Below are 20,709 nucleotides of genomic sequence, written 5' to 3' on the forward strand. Positions count from 1 at the left end.
AAAGTGGAAATTTTACCTGTCCCAGTTATTTTGAGTATCCCATGTACTTCAGAGACCATAGCTTTAGGTCTTCACTTGTGATAATATTCTCAATTTAGTTGAAAATCGGAGTTTCCGACTAGTGAAGTTGGATTTTTCTCCGAAACTATGCGTCGGACCTAACTTCGGAAGTGGTGCGCTGTATAGTAAACCTGGTCCGCTATACAGCGCACCACTTCCGAAGTTAGGTCCGACGCACGGATTTGGAGAAAAATCCAACTTCGCTAGTCGAAAATTCCGGGTTTCAACTGCACGGAGAATAGCTTTTGCCAATATGTTAAGTAGCGTTATATCCACTATCTGTAGTTCCATTAGTTCCATTTCATTTTTACTGAAACCACTAAAATAATTAAAAGTAAGATATTGCATCTTTCAGTTAATTTGTTTTTCAAGTCAATCTAAATATTTTGAATGTTATCTAGTGTTACGCATATCCATGGACTATCGCAGACGTTTTCACGAGTGCGAAAACCTAAATAAAAGTATGCAATTGCATCGAATGAATCCGGCGTCTTCAGAGCAATTATTCTGCATGGTTCGATGAAATAGTGTGCTAAAGACACCAACTCGATTTGATGCAATCCCGCACTTTTATTTATGTAGGTATTCGCACTTATGAATACTAAGTATACAGTCCAATGGCGAACGTAATGCGAAAGTAAGAGTAATTTCTTATTAGATGTAATTTGTTATCCCGTATTTCTTTTTCCCATATTATGGCTTTTCGGTGTTTCCATCGGGAAGACACTACATATTTGAAGTCGTGTCCATACTTTCTGGGACCAAGGGCAACCCCAACCTTTTACCAGTAAGTGTGAATGCATGGGTTCGGTGGTATCACATTTCCCGGAATGCCATCTCCCGGAATGCCATTTCCCGGAGTGACATTTCCCGGAATGACACTTCCCGGAATGCCATTTCCCGGAGTGACATTTCCCGGAATGACACATTATCCGGAATGTCATTTCCCGGAATGACACATTTCCCGGAATGACACATTTCCCGGAATGCCATTTCCCGGAGTGACATTTCCCGGAATGACACATTATCCGGAATGTCATTTCCCGGAATGACACATTTCGCGGAATGCCATTTCCCGGAATGACATTTCCCGGAATGATGCTGGATCATTGAGGCTGAACTATGTTACTTCAGAACGAAAGTGTCAATAGGCCGAATAGGATATTACAGGTCGGATGACTTTTTGGTGGATTGCGTGTTATCTTCTTGGCAGTTGAACTGGTAGTGAATTCAATCATAATCCTCAGCTTTAATTAGCACAAAAACACCACATCTCCTTTTCTTTATAATTGGAAGAGCTTTTTGTCAAGCCTTTAATATATAAAATGATGGAATTTGATTTTATCGTGCCCTCATGGTTGTCCGTGAGGGAACTTGATTGGCATATCCTCATCGGACCAACCATTCGGTTGTCCGTGAAGGACTTCGTATGTCGTGCTCTCATCGGACCAACCAGCCGGTTGTCTGTGATAAATCGATGGTGTTTTAGTCGAAAGCCCTTAGACCTTCTCATCCAACATAGCAAAGTACATACCAAAAAAAAACAACAAATGCAACCAACCTATCAGCCTGTACTTCATTTTGAAGTAAACTACCACAGCTTCAAAAGGACGGCCACTGGGCAGTCTAATGGAATGGTATTATTATGAAACACATACCGCATATCAGTCCCATATTTGCTGGGTTTCCTATTCGTATGACAGTTATGCGATTATAGGCAGCATACACCTCGAAAGAACAGCCTATTTTTAAAAGAAGGAAAAATCTCTGATGGGAAAGTTAGTAGAGTGGCGTCAATAGTACAGTATAGCAGCCGAGTTGAATGGCTTGATTATCATAGCTGCATATACATACTACTAACTCTCTCATCAGAGATTTTTCCTTCATTTAAAAATAGGCTGTTCTTTCGAAGTATATGTATACAACATTAGCAATTCATTTAATTAGGATGCATTGACCACATCACAAACTCTCCCATCAGATATTTTTCCTTCTTTTGAAAATAGGCTGTTCTTTCAAGGTGCACATTAGCGTGGTTCAAAAAATCGTTTTTGCTCCACACCGCTTTTTCGATTCCTAACCAGATTATATGCCTTCTCACAAAATTTGAGCTCATTTGGTTGAAAATTGAGACTGCACAAGCCCGTCAAAGTTTGTATGGGAATTACTATGGGAAAACGATGTTTTTCATTCAATCAACCGTAGCATTTCCCCAAGTGCCCTAGTGGGTTAGTCGACCCTTGGTAATCATAGGCTACTCTATATGCTAAAACTTTGCCGAAGACCGCATTCAAATCGGACGCCTCATTAATTAGTTACCGATTTTAGACCAAATGAGCTCAAATTTTGTGAGAAGGTATATAATCTGGCTAGGAATCGAACAAGTGGTGTGGAGCAAAAACGATTTTTTGAACCACGCTAGTGCACATACCTCGAGCACATATCAAAATCAAACTATTCGCCTAGGCTGCCCAATGTCCGTCCTTAGAAGCTATTAAGGGCCAATTTCTTCACCTCGGCTTAACCGGTAAGCCAGGCTTACCCATACAGTTAAACCTGGCTTAACGCTTAAGCTAGGGTGAAGAAATCGCCCCTAAGCCATTCAATTCAATAACCTAGCACGCTAGCTCCCTAATGACTTGATACTTCATTTCTCGAAATTAATAATTCTGGGAAATGTCACTCCGGCAAATGGCATTCCGGGAAATGGCTTTCCGGGAAAATGATCATTCCGGGAAGTGGCATTCCGGGAAAATTATCATTCCGGGAAATGTGTCATTCCGGGAAATGTCACTCCGGGAAATGGCATTCCGGGAAGTGGCATTCCGGGAAATGTGATACCACCATGGGTTCAAATTGCAGTGCAATATCGAGAAAGCAATTATCTGATTTGAAATCTTTTACTTATAGATATGTAGAGTAAAGTGGGGCAAAAGTTCGAGTGGGGCAAAAGTTTCTTTTGAAGTTTTCGAGCTCAATTCATATTATTACTTTCGGGTGTCAAGGTTGTTCGAAGCCTTTTTGAAAAAGAGTCTTTCACTTCAAAAATTATGAAAATTAATCAATATTTCGAAAAGTTATGACAAAATGTTGGTTTTTGATCAAAAAAATGTAATATGCGATGATCCTTCCAACGCATGGAATGGAATTATAATGAAATCAATTTCAATATTTTATTTTGGGGCGTAACTAGGTATATTTCGAAGAAGCTTTAGCATGTATAACTTTTTGCAAAAATGATTTGGAATTCATATTTTACACATAGTGGGGCAAAAGTTCGAATTGTGGGGCAAGAGTTCGAGTCATGTGGCAACTTTAGGTAAAAACTTAAAATTTGGCAAAATGTACATATTATCTCTAAAAATGATGGAATTAGTGAGAAAATTCGATCAAAGTTGAAAAAAAATGTTGTTTTATCTGAATTTGGCGGAAAACTACTAATTTTTGGTGTAGTAAATTTAACCCTGATTTGGGTAAAATCTAGATCGAACTTTAACGTGTATTCCAGTTCCAACATCAAATATTAATTGGTTTTAGGTATTCCTAATACCAAAGTATCAAAATAGTGTGCTACGGTTAGCGAAACTCCACAAACACAAGATTCGAACTTTTGCCCCAGTGGTGGGGCAAGAGTTCGAATAAGACACACACATACAAACAGTGTTGTAACTCAAAATTGAAAAGACATTTGGCGTAACTTTGTTCAGCAAAATTTTAGCTGATGGATGGTAGAATCACCACACGGTATTCATTTATTTTTATCTGCCTCGATTTTTTGAGAAAAATTGAATTTTCAACTAGGGTCGAACTTTTGCCCCACCTTACTCTATTCTTAGACATGGATTTCAAATAAGAAATTTGATTGCAGTGGAAACATGAGAAGTAGGTATGATGTTTCTAAAAAATGGTTTGATTTGGTAAAGGATTGTGAAGATCAGTGTTGAAAAGCTTCATTAGGTTCATAGCTGCCGTGAAATTATAATTTTTATTAACAATTTATTTTTTCACACATTAACAATTAACTAAATGCATTTTTTTCGACATTTATAGAACTAGATCTTAATAGTAATAGTATCACTCAACTTTAACAATCGCTTTGCCAGTGTTTCCACCTTTCAACATATCCATGAATGCTTTCGGCATGTTATCGAAACCCTTTGTAACGGTTTCCTCATATTGCAGTTTACCCTGCTTTATCCAATCCAGGTTTGCTAGAATGCCTTCCAGCCAGCGGTCGCGCCATCGGCTGACGATAAATCCTTCCATTTTCAACTGCTTGAAGACAAAATCTCTCTGGGGATCTTGGACCATGGTTGGGCCAGTGTTGTAATTTGAAATGGTACCACAAACAGAAATCCGACCGAATAAATTCATAAGCCGCATCACCGACTCGGTAATTGTTCCGCCGACATTGTCGAAATAACAATCGATTCCTTTAGGTGCTGCCGTTTTCAACGCTTCAAGGACATTCTCGGTTTTGTAGTTAATCGCGTGATCGAAACCGAGCGTTTTGAGCCACTGGCACTTGTCGTCTGATCCAGCAATACCAATCACTTGACAACCTTTAAGCTTTGCAATTTGGCCAACAACACTTCCTACGGCACCCGCTGCACCACTGACCACGACAGTTTCTCCTTCCTTCGGGGTACATATTTCCAGGAATCCGAAATATGCCGTATTACCGGGCATACCCAAAATACCGAGAGCCAGGCTCGATGGCAGTGTTCCAAAGTCTGGAAGCAGGTACGGTTTATCACCTTGAGTTTTATCAGGATTGCACACTGTGTGTGTTCGCCATCCGAACTGTCCGAACACCTTTGCTCCTACCGGGAACTTGGCATGCTTGCTTTCCACAATTTTCGCAACCTGTCCACCAATCATGAGACTCCCAACCGGGAACCTACCCATGTACGGTCGCATATAGGGATCCACACTGAGGAACTCGGCCTGGGCGAGAAATTCTCCATCCTCAAGGGCTGGTAGTTCTTCCTCGGTCAGCTGGAAATTCTCGTCCGTAGGTTCTCCATCGAATTTTTTCACGTACAACCAATTCCGAGACACAACGCCCATGTTCACGGCCAAAAACGGGTATATCAACGTCACTGAGACAGAATGGTGAATGATATCATAGTAATAAGCGTTTGCTATATTAATACCCGTGCTTATCAGCGTTCGAATGTTTAAGTCATTCTGACTAAGATTCTGCTGTAAGCATAGGTTGGAGATAAGGGTCGCGCTATATTGGTAGATAATTTGTCATGTCATCTTTGTTTCCTGTAGCTGATCGTTTTTCGTCAAATTTAACTTCAGTTCGGAATTTTTGATACACTATAACAATTTATAAAAGTGATACACCGAATAGCCTACCTGGCTTTTGGTGGAATGCCAAATATTTCAAAATGTATTATTCAGCGAAAATAATCGGTTGATTCCATTCGGTCCATGCTATGTTCTTATGAAAGTTATTCTACACCCGAAATAATTAAGAAAACTGGTTGTTTCAGAAATCCATCCAAATCCACCCATCCACAAGTAGTTGAAAAAATAGGCTTGATGATCACTGATTTAACGCAATCATAACACCTTGTCACTCTAATGTGAAGAAGACGGGATAGATGAAAAGCAATTGACCATGTTACTTTCGCCTTTATTCAAACAAACGCTTGAATTACTGCGTTGCTATATTTTTGTGAGTCCAACACTTATGACAGGTAGTGTATGATCGATTCACACTAATACCAACCGAGAAAGCTTTTTTGGTTTTCGGGTGCCTGTAGTTTATTATCGCTCTAAAAGATAACATTGATTACAAAATATTATGTGATATTTCTCAGCTTCAACCTGAGAAGTAAGCTGCATACCGATGGTATAATCAAAATAAATAATTAACTTTATTGAACACAGATAGCTTGTTATCAGAAATGATGCAAACCGCACTGGTTAGTGGCCGGCGCTGCTACAGCTCATCTGCGATCGCTGCCAAGAAGTGGATCTACGCAAAAGTATTCAAAGGAGAACCAACGCAGGAAAACTTTCAATTGCACACCGAAAATTTGCCAGCTTTGAAAGATGGAGGTGAGTCAAAAACAAATATGTGAGAAATCATATGCGATCAGCTATCGGATGAATTGCGAAACTTGATCGAGTCAAGAAACTCGAGAAATTTGATCAATCTACTCAATTTTTACAGATTTTCTTGCCCAGGCCGAGTACATCAGCGTTGATCCGTACATGCGGCCATACATGATGGCCTACCCGGCTGGATCGCTTATGATCGGCGGTCAGGTTGGAAAGGTGATCGATAGCAAGAATGCAGCATTCCCCGTAGGAGCTTCAATCTTCGGTCAGTTTGGCTGGCGTACGCACACCGTTTGCAATCCTGCGACGATGAAAGCAGATCAGCCTTACGTGCTGCCTAGCTTTGGAAATCTGCCCATTAGTTTGGGACTGGGTGTGCTAGGAATGCCGGGTAACACTGCCTATTTTGGATTGTTGGAACTGTGTTCGCCGAAGAAGGGAGAAACCGTTGTCGTAAGTGGCGCGGCAGGCGCTGTGGGTAATCATGTTGGGCAAATCGCCAAAAACCTAGGATGCAGAGTAGTGGGAATTGCTGGATCTGATGCAAAATGCCAATGGTTGAAAGATCTTGGCTTCGATGAAGCCATCAATTACAAAACAGCTAACATATTTGGAGAATTGAAAAAGGCTGCCCCGAAAGGAGTGGATATGTATTTCGACAACGTTGGAGGACAAATATCAGAAACGGTTATCAAACTTATGAATCTACATGGCAGGATCGCTGTCTGTGGAACAATATCGAACTACAACACGGCAGTTGAGAAGGTAACTGATCCTCTGAGGCAGATGGTCTTCAAACAGCTGAAGATGGAAGGCTTCGTTGTGTGGCGTTGGAACGACAGATGGATGGAAGGCATCGAAGCCAATTTGAAGTGGATCAACGAGGGCAAACTGAAATGGCACGAAACGGTAACGGAAGGCTTCGACAATTTACCAATAGCATTTATGGACATGTTGAAGGGTGGCAATACGGGTAAGGCGGTTGTGAAAATTAATTAAAAACTAATCTGTGTTTCTGTTGAGAAATATGCTGAAAGTTTGCAATATTAAATGCATTTGAAACTTGGCTTACAAACGTATTAGTTCAAATTATCACTATGTCCCATATACGGAAGAAGTTGAAGTTTGTTGCAGTTGAACGTTTCCGACAGTAATCCTATAAAAATTGAGAACGGTGGGTGCGAGTACATTTAGTTCTTTTTTTAATTTTGGTGTTCTAAAAGTGTTTGCTACCATATTAAACAATATACAGGGGATAGACAAAATGATCGGGAAAGGCAAAACTTTCACTTTTCAAAAAATGTTCAATTAGCTGTAACTTTTCGTAAAGTGCATAAAATATTCTCAAATTTTTACTGTAAGTTATTCAACTAGTTGTGTATCAGTGGACAAAATTTGGAAAAGATTGGACATTTCTTCACGAAGTTAAAAAGATTTTTGAAAATGGTAAAATTATCCGATAGTCAACTTTGAGCTCTTATATCTCCGGATTCAATTAATCGAATTTAATGAAATTTTGGCCATTAATGACTTATATAATGAGCTATGAAAAACCATTTACTTAACTTAATATTCTTAACACGGAAGAAAATTATAACGATTTTTCTAATAAAACACCAAATTATCCAAAACATCAACATCATTTCAAAATTCAAGATGCAAATTATTGTTCATTTAGTTTCCCTCTAATTGACTTATATATAAATGCGTTTTGAAGGAAAGTAACAACATAGCCGCCAATAAATTGAAAAAGTAATGGGATGCATATTAAAAATAGACCAATTTACTGAACAATCGTGAAAAAAATAAAATCGCTATGACTTTTTCGCTTGTTAAAAATTTCAAAAATGTTTTCCAGAGTTCATTATATAAGTCATGAATGGTCAAAATTTCATTGCAATCGGTTCATTGAATCCGGAGGTATAACAGCTCAAAGTTGGCTATCGGATAATGTTATCTTTTCCAAAAATCTTTATAACTTCGTGAAGAATTGCCCGATTTTTCCGAATTTTGTCCACTTGAGAATATTCGATGCGCTTTGAACATTTTTTGTAAAGTGAAAATTTTGCCTGTCCCGATAATTTGTCTATCCCCTGTACTCTTTCTTCTTTGAACACATACTGTTACAAGACACTTTTTGGCCTTCTCACTGCTACTGTAATATGTAATCAAAAATGGTTCCTTCTCTAAACCATACATGTACTATTCTTTTCAGTTCTATCGTTAAGGAACTAGTTGGTATGAACACTGCCAATCGTGTTTTTCCTTCTATAAGTCATATTCTGTAATTTAGGGTTATGGTATTGATCGTGTTCAGAATTCATCATTCGAGAAATTTCAGTTCAGTGCCCCTATTTTATCCTGACATTTTTTCCCCTAAATACAGTAAGCTCTGATATATATTGCCCTTTACTGGCATTTACCAGATTAGCTGGTATGCCATAAACATACACAAGTTTTTCTGTATGTACAGTAAGCTCCATTTGGAATAAAGTTTCTTCTCAGCTCCGTACTTCATACTGGAAAAGCTTGTAATAAGAAGGTACAGAATTTTGCCAATTGACAAATTGAGAGATAAAATTTGTGAAAAAATTGCGTTCTGGTGGGATTTGAACCCACGACTCCGTATTCGCTAGATCGGAGCTTTAACCAACTTAAATAGCAACAGAAAAAGTACCGATTCTGCGGAATAGATATCCAAACTAACTCCGAAGCCATACCATGAACGAATACTTTTTTTTTCTCGCAAATCCATCTCTCTTTCGGCTTAGATGTCAATTAGTGTGGCTCACAAAAAAAAAAATCGAAAAATGCCTAGTCCTATCTCCTGAAAAAGTTCTTGTGAACTCCTAGAAACTACGTTCAAAATTTGAGTGAAATCGGTTAGGTCTAAGGGGGCGCTCAAAAAGCTTGAAGTTTTTTTTTTATTATTCTTAACCACTTAACCTAATTACAGCTCTTTAGTTCACTAGGGCACTACGTGAGCGGTTCCTATTGACAGCTGCACTTCCACTTTTGTACAACACCTAAATTTATGCTATTATTCTCATGATTATTCTTCTATATCGAACTGGTTGCTATTCACGCTGCTTTCACTTTCTACCCTATCATTATAGAATGATGAGAACGAGAATGTTGATGTGTGGCTATTGGTTGTTGCTTCTTCCAGTCCGATTGGGGGTCCATTATGTGTTGCCGTTCGCCGATGTTCAAGTATCCGAGTTTGAGTTACGGGCTCAGAAAAGGGTCTGTGTCAGCTACACTCAGAAGGGAAAGAGCAACTGACGAAAGTGCCGGTGCTGGGATCGAACCCATGACCATCTGCTTATAAAGCAAACGTGTGACCACTTGAGCCACGGGCCCCGGCTAAGCTTGAAGTTTGTATGGGAAAACTTGGCCAAATGTATGCAGAAATTTTAAGTTATCGATTTTTTTTTCCGCATGGTGGCGCTATAAGCGTTCAATAATTAAAACTTTTGGGTTTCTTGTAGGCAGGCTTGTCCGCACTGAGCGCATGAAAATTCTGCTCTTTTGATTTACACCACTAAAACCATCGTATTTATGCAATCTTGCTTTCTTACCTGATAGAAGGATGTTTGAATATCCTAAATGTCATTTCGAAATGTCAAAAAATCGCACCGCAGCGCCGCACTGAGCATGCAAAGAGAAATTCACTGGGGTGAATTCACCCGGGTGAAATTCTCTTTGCGCGAACAGTGTGGCACTGCGGTGCGATTTTTTGACAGTTCGAAATGACGTTTTGGATATTTCAACATCCTACTATCAGGTAAGATAGGAAGATTGAATAAATACGATGGTTTAGGGGATGTAAATCAAAAGAGCAGAATTTTCATGCGCTCAGTGCGGACAAGCCTGCTTGTAGGTGACTATATGCCAAACAACTTTGTCGAAGACCGCAAAATGCTCCGATGCCGATATTCGGCACGCTAAAGGCTGGGTGATTCGCGCAATACAGATTCCATTGAGATCACAAGCCTCTGCCCAGCAACTCCTATCCCTACCTCCCTAGGCACCGGCCGGTCTGCGATCAAGCTTAGGGAAGATCGGGTAACTCACCCCGGTTGGAACTTTGGTCGTAGGCTGATAGAGAAGGAGGGGGTTTGCTTCACAACCTGAGCGTCTGTTCTCCAGAAGGAGCGGTTCACAACAGCGTCTGATTCCGATGTTAGGGGCGACTGATCAACGTCCGAATGCCCAGGATCTACTGAAAGACCGCGGGTTCAGCATCGTAGCGCTGCAGGAGGTGTGCTAGATCCATGATGCAAAAGTTTAGAGTTGAGATAATCATACCATTTACTAGAACTACGGCAACACATGTGAGCTGGGAACGGCTTTTATCGTGATGGGTGACATGCAGAGGCACGTGATCGGTTGATGGCCGATCGACGAAAGGATGTGTAGGTTGAGGATCAAGCTCGAGCGCAATGACGGCCGCTTTCCAAGCCACGGTAAGCCAGGAGGAAAAATTCAGACCGACGATCGGAAAGTTCAGCGCCTACCAGCTGACGAACAAAAACGGCCTATGACTCATTGATTTTGCCGCTTCCAAAAACATGGCTATACGAACCACCTTTTTTCAACACATCATTCCTTATCGTTACACCTGGAGATCCTGCAGGCGGAACTGCAAATCGACCACGTTTTGATTGACGGAAGGCACTTCTCCGACATTATCGACGTCAGGACCTATCGTGGCGCCAACATCGACTCCGTCCACTACCTAGTGATGGTCAAACTGCGCCCCAAAACTCTCCGTCATCAACAATGAATGTCGCCTCAGCATACGCGCAGAATCTCGATGCCGCGTCGCCAGACGAGGGCGAGCTCGATGAGGCCCCTCTAGAGGACTGCTGGAGTACAATGAAAGCAGCCATCAATCGACGCAGCCGAGAGCACCATCGGGTACGTGGAACGAAATCGATGGAACGAATGGTTCGACGAAGAGTGCCAGAACGGTTCTGTAGGAGAAGAACGCAGCGCGAGCGGTAATGCTGCAGCAAGGGAACCGACAGAACGTGGAACGTTATAAACAGAAACGGAAACAGCAGGCACGGTAAAAAATTTTGATTTTGGCGTTACGTAATAAATGGATGCTGCCATGCACAAAACGGTAATAAAACCGGTGGTACCCTACGGATACGAGACACGGACCATACTCGGGGATTACCCGCAAGCATTCTCTATGGCAAAAACAACATCCATAAGGTGACCAAAGCCGCAAGGATACGGTGAGCAAGGTATGTTGCGAATTGCCTGATAACAGCCATGCAAAATTGGGGCTCGCAACTGATTCGATTGGCTAAGAAAGGCGTGGAGCGAGGAGGGATTGTAACCTGTGGTTACAATTTTCCACTAAATTTGTGAACACCACTGTGTTTTGGAACATTTTAATTTGTTATTTTGTCATTTTTATTTAATTTGTGAAATTAGTATAAGGAAAATAAAATCGTATTATATTGTATCGGTGAGGCATTTGACCCCCAATCTCCCCACCACATGGCACACATCGAGCAGCAACAAGCAGCAGAACAATCGTTTGCGGTGTGTGGCTGTTTTGTTTTGGATTGAAGAAGGAAAAAGTGTCGAACCACGAAACGCGACGGACGCATTGTTTTACTCCGAGGAATACGTGTCGAAGTAATTAATTTAGTGCCGTTTTCGCGTTGTCCGTAGGCTAGATGGTTGTTCCTAGCCTCGTCGGGAGTGGAAAGTGAACAGTAATTCCCCCGAACATTTGTGCCGGCCCGTGGTTCGGGCACAGTGAAGTGCAGTGAAAGTGCTGTGCTAGGGTGAGGACCACCGCCATTGCGGTTCGCAAAGTGTCCAATATCCCACCGTCTTCGCTACACGGGCTCAGCCAATAGAGCTTTGTCTCGCCCGTGTAGCTAATTGCCAAGGAAGACGAAGCAAGAAAGCACAAAGGGGCGTGCTATTCTTGGGTTGGAAACTGCGGTTTCGGCCGGAACTGTCTACGGCGAGTAGGCAGTTCGGTGTTTTTACACCACCGTCGCTAGGGGGGATCCGACAAAGGAGCCCGCTCTTCCCCCTAGCTAATAGTCAAGGACGACTGGTTTTACAGTCTAAAAGTGCCCAAAAGTGAAGCAGAAGAAGAAAGAAGAAGAAGAAGAAGCTCCGCATAGACCGTGCGGGAGCGAAACAAACGACGATCACCACCACCGCTGCTGTTCATCGAAGGGCCCCAACGAGTCGACCGAAGCTGAAGTGCAAAGGGGAAAACGGGGTAAAAGGTCAGATTAGAATATAAGTATTTAAAATTGCAAAATTATTTATTTAAACATTTAATTTCATCCGAAATCCTTAATTTTGTGGAGGTACCCTGCTTAAGGCCGCCCTGCCGGGTAACAGCGGGTAAGGGCTGAAAGCTTCTTCTTACAGGATGGACGGACCAGTGTAGCCATATGTAGAAATGAGGTAATGAATGAACTTAAATAAGACTACAGTTCGAATCGATGTCGAGGGCTTTCTTTCACCATCTACTCCGCAACTAGAATCCGATTCAGCACTGTTCACAATACGAAAACTTCGCTTTATTTTGCGATTTTCCTTATGCATGGAGGAAAAGGTCCTACTATATAAATTCAGCACTAATTTGCCATTGTATGTGTGTGTGTGTGTGTAATGTCTTAATATGACATAATTATAATACGTTTTGTTGCTATTGGGTCATACAGTTGCATACTGTGTTGCCTCTGGTAAATACCGATATTGTTGATGCTTTTTTACGAAATAAGTTGTGTCCAAGAAATATTTACTTATGTTTTAATAATTTCGCATATGAAGATTGCATTTATTACATTCGCAAATGCTGTGTGTGTGTGTGTTTTGATCAAGGATCAATAATTTTGGCTGTTAATAAGAAGATACTTGATTGTATGTATATTGCCAGTATTAAATTTAGGAGCTTTAACTTTTGCAGTCAATTCTGACATATAATGGCAGAACCTAACTCAATTTGTAAATTGCATTAAGGAATACACATGATTAATAGATCTATGCTTGTAACGATATTGAATAATGCGAATGTACTTGATTTTTTTTTATCGCGCGTTTGAACCTATATTATATATATTTTCAGAACAACTCATTCCAAACTATTTCTATAACACATCTATACTCTGCCTGGAAGGCCATCTTCTTAAATAACTGCCAAGAAGTATTTATGACTGTTTCATTTTCTTTAAAAACTAATTCAAACCATTAATATATACAACCAAAGCAAATATACAAGAAAATAAAAATTTACAGGGGAAATGAAAACAAAGTGTGACTAAATTTTGGTTATGTTCTTACACATGGTGGATTTTAAAATTAACAGTTCCATATTTTAAATAAGACTAACATAAACATATAACGTCTCGATGAATCAGCAAATCAAATTGCTAAAGTAGTTTTGTAAAACAAAATTTGCTTACAGCAGAAAAGACAGAACATAACCGAAGAACGATGAATCGGCCTTTATGAAATAATTTGCTAACGAAGTCTAGCAGCGCGGATTTCTCACACTAATTCGATATCTTTAGAACCGAACCAAAGCAGTCTAACTTAGTTAAATCAATCCAACTGTCTTTTGTTTCGATAACATTCTTTGCAAACTCGCAATACTTAATAAATACTATCACTACTATCAGTAATACGATAGAAAAAAGTAAATTGTATTCATACATACCCTTATTTATCCATGTAGTAGTCAGCAGCAGTATCATGTAATTGCAATAGAAATGTGTTCATTCACTTCAGTCTGGCTTGAAGAAAGCTGTAAAGAATGCCGGCTTGGGTCATCACGTCGGCCGTGCTGGACTCGAGCAAATCTTTCTGCTTCGTCGTCGTTGGGCCAGGCCGCAGCAACGTCGGGCCGAAGACCATCGCCAGGTTATGCAGCGACATCTTGTTTTCGATTTCTTGCTGGTGCACCCTGTAGACGAGAAAGACGATCGGTGTTATCGATGTTTTCATGATTATTTAAGGTTATAAAACCTAATTAAAATGGGTTGTAAACTATAGAGTTTCTGATAGAGTTGTTCTTAAATTTTCTCTTTCTTCTTGGCGTAACGTCCTCATTGGGACAAAGCCTGCTTCTCAGCTTAGTGTTCTATGAGCACTTCCACAGTTATTAACTGAGAGCTTCCTCTGCCAATGACCATTTTCCATGCGTATATCGTGTGGCAGGCACTCTATGCCCAAAGAAGTCAAGGAAATTTCCTTTACGAAAAGATCCTGGACCGACCGGGAATCGAACCCGTCATCCCCAGCATGGCCATGCTGAATACCCGTGCGTTTGTTCTTAAATTACGTAACGCAATTAACGACTAAGATGAGAATCTTCTAAGAATTGAGAACGGATTGAAATCTCATAACGGCATAGAATCAATACTACCCTTATTGCCACGACCCATGAATGCAATCAATACCCAGAACTTACCGCATCAAATGGTCCAGCAGTAGGTTGATGGTCGCCTTGTTCGGTGGTGGCAGTTCAACGAAAATCTTCTGTAGCGCCTCGATCCGTGACGCCTCGTTAAGATTCGAATGGCGATTGAACGTTTCGAAGAACTTCGGATAATACTGATCGGTGAAGAGGGCTTCCGGCAGATCGCGCAGGTACGACTTGAGGATACCGGTCACCGAGTGGATGTCCACCTCCTTGAGCAGCTGTTCGGCCTCGTAGGCATTCGTCTCGAACGATTTCTTCAGCTTGGCCACATCGGACGCCGAACCGGATACCCGGTAAATGCCCACCTCGGACATGCCCCGTCGTTCGACCTCTCGCACACATGCACTCACGATGAATGGAATGTCACGTTTCTCGCGCCTAGATAAAAATAGATTTTTGTTAGGATGTCGCGTAAATTTAGGCCGAAGTATCTCCGAATTTAACCTTATAAACCCAAACTTACTTGATGACTTGTTGTAATTTGGCACCGAACAGCGCACCAGGCTTCGACGTAGGCACTCGTCGCAGAGTTACTTCACCCGGGACAAACCGTATCACCGTACTGAGGGCAAGCGTTTCCGAGAGCTTCAGAATCTTCGTCATGGGCGCTTCCTGGAGCCATTGTCGACTTAGCTGTAAGTTGAATTTCGGTTAATTCATTGTCAACCATCGCTCCCATACCCAGCATACCTTTAAAATCTGCTTCGCTCTCAGAATGGGCCTCTGGACATCGTCCTGGTACAACAATATCCGAAGGTTCTGGCTGCCCTCCAGCTCCAGCACAAACGACTCGTTCCAATTGGGTGAAGCACTGCGGCAGACCAGTTTCGTCTTCGCCTTGCGGAAGTAGTGTCCGTAGGAGTCGATTTCCACGCAGATGAAGAGATCACACGGCTGCTCGAACCCACTGAGGCTCTGTATCGTGAGGTGCAGATCGCCCACCAGTAGGCTTTCGTCGCGGGCGTTCCGCATCAGATAGGAACCCATTTCGGTTTTGATGAGCGCCTGGCAGGCGGTTATCCACGCCTGAAGGTCATAGATTTGCACTGGAACTTGCCCCGGCAGGTTGCATGATTGCTGTGGAGGAGCAAATGACATGGAAATGATTTAGGAAGATTGCAAAAGGGAAGGAGCGTAGACTTTGCACAGAACCCCCCTCCGCTATGAGAGTCTACGTAGTTAATGAACAGGCCCTTACAGCACAAATGGCCCGTATGAATAAAAAGTAGTAATCCACAGTTTACTACAATTTTGTAGTAAATACTACTTTAATTGGTATGAATAAAAGTAAATAAAGCATTTACTACACTACAACTTTCGAACTTACTACTTTTGTGGAACATGTTCCACAATTGGTATGAATAAAAGTAGTATTTACTACAAGAAATTTGTAGTCTGCTCAAGAGGTTGCTACAAACTCTGCGATGCGTATGCCTGAAATCATAACTTATATTTTAAATTGAAGAACATGAGTTATTATTCAGTTAGTTATTGTATTTCTCCTTAGGATATTCCAATTTCTTCCGGAAAATCCTTCAGATATGATTTACACAAAAAATAAGCTAACATTCAAATGCAAGTTCCGACGGACTTGACTTAACCTGCCGTAACATAACCTGGAGATGGTGCGGCGTGATGGTGTTGCGTTTGCCATGGAATTTGTTGGAAAATAGTGGTTATTTTCAGTTAAGTGTAGGGGGAGTGATCTGGATCTTATGACCGTGGCGCGGCGTGGGCACGCCAACACGGGAGAATGCGGATGCACATTGCTCGTTTGAGATAAATATATTGTACCGTACTGGTGCGGCCTCCGGCCGATGTCGCGGCGCCGTATGCGTCGGATGTGGAGTACTCTTTTTGTATTTGATAACTTAAATACTTTGCTAATGTGGAAACTACTGCAAAAAGTGCGAAAACCACTATTTTTCAATAATAATTTATTTGTTCTGGATTGCTTATTGGTGGAAGGGCAACCAAAACAAAAACAAAGTACATTTTGACAAATGTTCAATGTAGTAAATACTACATCGAAATTTTCGAAAGTAGTATCTACTACAATGTTCGAAAAATGGTTTATTCATACCAAAGCTACTACTTTGGCGTGGATCATATTTCAAAGTAGTAACTACAAAGCACGAGTAGTTACTACTTTTTATTCATACGGGCCATCAGAAACTAGCCAGATGAAAAGTTGCTGTCTTTGGTATTTAGCAAAGTATTCTGGGCATGTGTTACGACGGTAGTGTACGTAAAATAGATTGCTTCCAGAAGCCTAAGAAAGATTCTCCAGAAATTCCATCGAGGTTTCTTACGGTATTTTTCTTAGTATTCCTTCTTGAATTCCTTCCGGAGGGTTTTCCTTCTACTTCTTCTTATTCTTCTTTATGGCTCTACGTTCCCACTGAACTTGGTCTGCTTCTCTTCATCTTAGTGTTCTTTGAGAACTTCCTCAGTTAATAATTGAAGGGCTTTCTTTGTCTGCCATTGCATGAATTTGTATATTGTGAGGCGGCAAGCACAATGATACACTACGCCCACAAAGTCAAGACAATTTTCCCAACGAAACCCGTCGTCTCCGGATTGGTGATCCCCAGCCTTAACCACTAGGCTAACTGGAGACCCTAGGTTTTTCCTTTTTCCTACTAGCCTTTTTATTTCACTCCTGAATTTCTCCTGAGATTTTTTTTCAATACTGCTCTCGGAATCCCTTACGGGTTTTTACCGGAATTTCTGCGTTTTACTACAGGATATTTCTCAGATGTGATCGTGGAATTTCTCTTAGAGTTTAGCTCAGGATTCTTCGTAAAAGATGTATCGTTATTCTTTCCGGTGTTTCTTTAGGAAATTTTCCTGGAGTTCTTCTCCGGAGTTATCTCAGAGTAGTACACCATAGCTATACCTCAACCCTTTCTTTCCCACGACTTTAAACGACTATTTCTATGCCAAGAAAGCGTTTCCAAAAAAAGGGCTTGAACGAAAATTATTGCAAATTGACCATTTTTTTCGAAATCAACGAAAAAAAAAATAGTTGTAAATCAATAGTATTTTGGTTGTTTATCAATAGTTCAACTATTGAAACAAGTATTTGGGAGTTGGGTTTACATAATGAGATAACAATCATATTATAAAAACTATTGCATCATATTTATCTTATTCCGTTTGTCTCGAGTCCGTCGAAAATCGATGGTGTTTTATTTAGAGCAACCATGGAAAGTAGAGGGTTTTAATTTCTACTACCGTCATTCATTTCATTTATTTAGTTCACATCACATTCATGATAATACTGAATCAACAATTTGCCGCCATAACACTCGATTTGCAGCTGCAGCTCTCCATCCTCGGTCACGCCCAACACTCGCCAGATCACGCTCCACCTGGTCCGCCCATCGTGCTCTCTGCGCTCCACGCCTTCTTGTACCAACCGGATGGTTAGCAAACACCAACTTTGCAGGGTTGTTATCCGGCATTCTTGCAACATGCCCTGCCCACCGTATCCTTCCAGCTTTGGCCACTTTCTGGATACTGTGTTCGCCGTAAAGTGCAGCGAGCTCGTGGTTCATCCTTCTCCGCCACACACCGTTCTCTTGCACACCGCCGAAGATCGTCCTTAGCACCCGTCGCTCGAAAACTCCGAGTGCTTGCAGGTCCTCCTCGAGCATCGTCCATGTCTCGTGTCCGTAGAGAACCACCGGTCTTATTAACGTCTTGTACATGGTACATTTGGTGCGGGGGTGAATCTTTTTTGACCGCAGTTTCTTCTGGAGCCCATAGTAGGCACGACTTCCACTGATGATGCGCCTTCGTATGTCACGGCTCACGTTATTGTCAGCCGTTAGCAAGGAACCGAGGTAGACGAATTCTTCAACCACCTCGAAAGTATCCCCGTCTATCGTAACATTGCTGCCAAGGCTTGTCCTGTCTCGCTCAGTCCCACCTACCAGCATGTACTTTGTCTTAGCCGCATTCACCACCAGTCCGACCTTTGCTGCTTCACGTTTCAGGCGGGTGTACTGTTCTGCCACCGTTCCAAATGTTCTGGCAATAATATCCATGTCATCCGCAAAACAGACAAATTGGCTGGATTTCGTGAAGATCGTACCCCGGCTGTTGAGCCCGGCTCGTCGCATAACACCTTCCAGGGCGATGTTGAATAGTAGGCAGGAAAGTCCATCACCTTGTCGTAGTCCCCGTCGAGATTCAAATGAACTGGATAGCTCACCCGAAATCCTTACGCTGTTCTGCACACCGTCCATCGTTGCTCTTATCAGTCTAGTCAGCTTCCCGGGAAAGCTGTTCTCGTCCATAATTTTCCATAGCTCTGTGCGGTCGATACTGTCGTATGCCGCTTTGAAGTCGATGAACAGGTGATGCGTTGGGACCTGGTATTCACGGCATTTCTGGAGGATTTGCCGTACGGTGAAGATCTGGTCCGTTGTCGACCGGCCGTCGATGAAACCGGCTTGGTAACTTCCCACGAACTCATTTACTTTAGGTGAAAGACGACGGAAGATGATCTGGGATAGCACTTTGTAGGCGGCATTCAAAACGGTGATCGCTCGAAAGTTCTCACACATTAACTTGTCGCCTTTCTTGTGGATGGGACAGATTTTCCCTTCCTTCCACTCCTCCGGTAGCTGTTCGGTTTCCCAGATCTTGACTACTAACTGGTGCAGACAGGTGGCCAACTTTTCCGGGCCCATCTTGATGAGTTCCGCTGCGATACCGTCCTTACCAGCCGCTTTGTTGTTTTTGAGCTGGTGGATGGCATCCTTAACTTCCCTCAGCGTGGGAGTTGGTTCGTTCCCGTCCTCTGCTGCACCAACATAGTCATTTCCTCCGCTGCCTTGGTCCTCCGTGCCTACATTCTCTTCGCCATTCAGGTGCTCGTCGAAGTGCTGCTTCCACCTTTCGATCACCTCACGTTTGTCCGTCAGGAGGCTCCCTTCCTTATCCCTGCATATTTCGGCTTGCGGCACGTAGCCTTTGCGGGATGCGTTGAGCTTCTGGTAGAACTTGCGTGTTTCCTGTGAACGGCACAGCAGTTCCATTTCCTCGCACTCCGCTCCTTCCAGGCGGCGCTTTTTATCCCGGAAGAGACGGGTCTGCTGCTTCCGCTTCTGTCTGTATCGCTCCACATTCTGTCGGGTTCCATGCTGCAGCATTACCGCCCGCGCTGCATCCTTCTCCTCCAGAACCGCTCTGCACTCCTCGTCGAACCAATCGTTTCGTCGACTCCGTTCTACGTACCCGATAGTGCTCTCGGCTGCGTTGTTGATGGCTGCTTTCACTGTACTCCAGCAGTCCTCTAGAGGGGCCACATCGAGCACACCCTCGTCCGGCAACGCTGCCTCGAGATTCTGCGCGTATGCGGTGGCGACGTCCGGTTGCTTCAGTCGCTCTAGATCGTACCGGGGCGGCCGCCGGTAATATACGTTGTTAATAACGGCGAGTTTTGGGCGCAGTTTAACCATCACCAGGTAGTGATCGGAGTCGATATTAGCGCCACGATAGGTCCTGACGTCGATAATGTCGGAGAAGTGCCGTCCATCAATCAGAACGTGGTCGATTTGCGATTCCGTTTGTTGTGGTGATCTCCAGGTGTAACGATACGGGAGGCTGTGCTGGAAGAAGGTGCTACGAATGGCCATGTTCTTGGAGGCGGCGAAATCGATAAGGCGTAGGCCATTTTCGTTCGTCAGCTGGTGGGCGCTGAACTTTCCAATCGTCGGTCTGAATTCCTCCTCCTGGCCTACCTGAGCGTTTAGATCCCCTATGATGATCTTGACGTCGTGTTTTGGGCAGCGGTCGTACTCGCGTTCGAGCTGCGCGTAAAATGCGTCTTTGTCATCATCAGTGCTTCCGGAGTGAGGGCTGTGCACGTTTATTATGCTAATGTTGAAGAATCGGCCCTTGATCCTCAACCTGCACATTCTTTCGTCGATCGGCCACCAACCGATCACGCGCCTCTGCATGTCGCCCATCACTATAAAAGCTGTTCCCAGCTCACGTGTGTTGCCGCAACTCTGGTAGATGGTATGATTACCTCTAAACGTTCGCACCATAGATCCTGTCCAACACACCTCCTGCAGCGCTACGAT

At 42.6% G+C, this 20,709-nt stretch overlaps 3 protein-coding genes across 6 annotated transcripts in view; 1 reads left to right on the forward strand and 2 right to left on the reverse strand.

Moving 5' to 3' along the window:
• Window positions 1–4,013: 4,013 nt before the first annotated feature.
• Window positions 4,014–5,313, reverse strand: LOC109421839 (prostaglandin reductase 1-like; the record flags this gene model as incomplete). The annotated part of the gene is made up of 1 exon (XM_029861686.2): window positions 4,014–5,313. A coding segment is annotated over one exon (1,179 nt), but the record flags the coding sequence as incomplete, so codon positions are not given.
• A 313-nt stretch (window positions 5,314–5,626) lies between these two features.
• Window positions 5,627–7,204, forward strand: LOC109421838 (prostaglandin reductase 1). 2 transcript variants are annotated; one of them, XM_062845537.1, is made up of 3 exons: window positions 5,627–5,771; window positions 5,965–6,135; window positions 6,251–7,204. In XM_062845537.1, exons 1-3 carry the CDS (start codon window positions 5,693–5,695, stop codon window positions 7,135–7,137), a joined length of 1,137 nt encoding a protein of 378 aa, XP_062701521.1. In that variant the 5' UTR covers window positions 5,627–5,692; the 3' UTR covers window positions 7,138–7,204. The 2 variants fall into 2 exon arrangements, with proteins under 2 accessions (XP_062701521.1, XP_029717596.2); XM_029861736.2 differs by lacking the exon at window positions 5,627–5,771 and adding an exon at window positions 5,781–5,908.
• Window positions 7,205–12,680: 5,476 nt separating this feature from the next.
• The window catches only part of LOC109422772 (uncharacterized), a 141,298-nt gene continuing 133,269 nt past the window's right edge, over window positions 12,681–20,709 (reverse strand). For all 3 annotated transcript variants that reach the window (XM_062845541.1, XM_029861737.2, XM_062845540.1), the window contains exons 9-12: window positions 15,302–15,688; window positions 15,075–15,244; window positions 14,600–14,989; window positions 12,681–14,092 (exon numbers count right to left, since the gene is read on the reverse strand). In XM_062845541.1, the coding sequence (XP_062701525.1) occupies window positions 13,909–14,092; window positions 14,600–14,989; window positions 15,075–15,244; window positions 15,302–15,688 (1,131 nt within the window). In that variant the 3' untranslated portion in view covers window positions 12,681–13,908. The remainder of the gene's footprint in view (window positions 14,093–14,599; window positions 14,990–15,074; window positions 15,245–15,301; window positions 15,689–20,709) is intronic.

The sequence above is a fragment of the Aedes albopictus genome, chromosome 1 (genome assembly GCF_035046485.1).
Source record: "Aedes albopictus strain Foshan chromosome 1, AalbF5, whole genome shotgun sequence".
Lineage (NCBI taxonomy): Eukaryota > Metazoa > Arthropoda > Insecta > Diptera > Culicidae > Aedes > Aedes albopictus.

Bases quoted from the DNA above. Each gene is read 5' to 3' on its own strand.
- LOC109421838 (XM_062845537.1), top strand. From the start codon at position 5,693: ATGTTACTTTCGCCTTTATTCAAACAAACGCTTGAATTACTGCGTTGC. The intron at 5,772-5,964 runs GTAGTGTATGAT...TATTGAACACAG, and splicing joins GAGTCCAACACTTATGACAG to ATAGCTTGTTATCAGAAATG. The intron at 6,136-6,250 runs GTGAGTCAAAAA...CAATTTTTACAG, and splicing joins GCCAGCTTTGAAAGATGGAG to ATTTTCTTGCCCAGGCCGAG.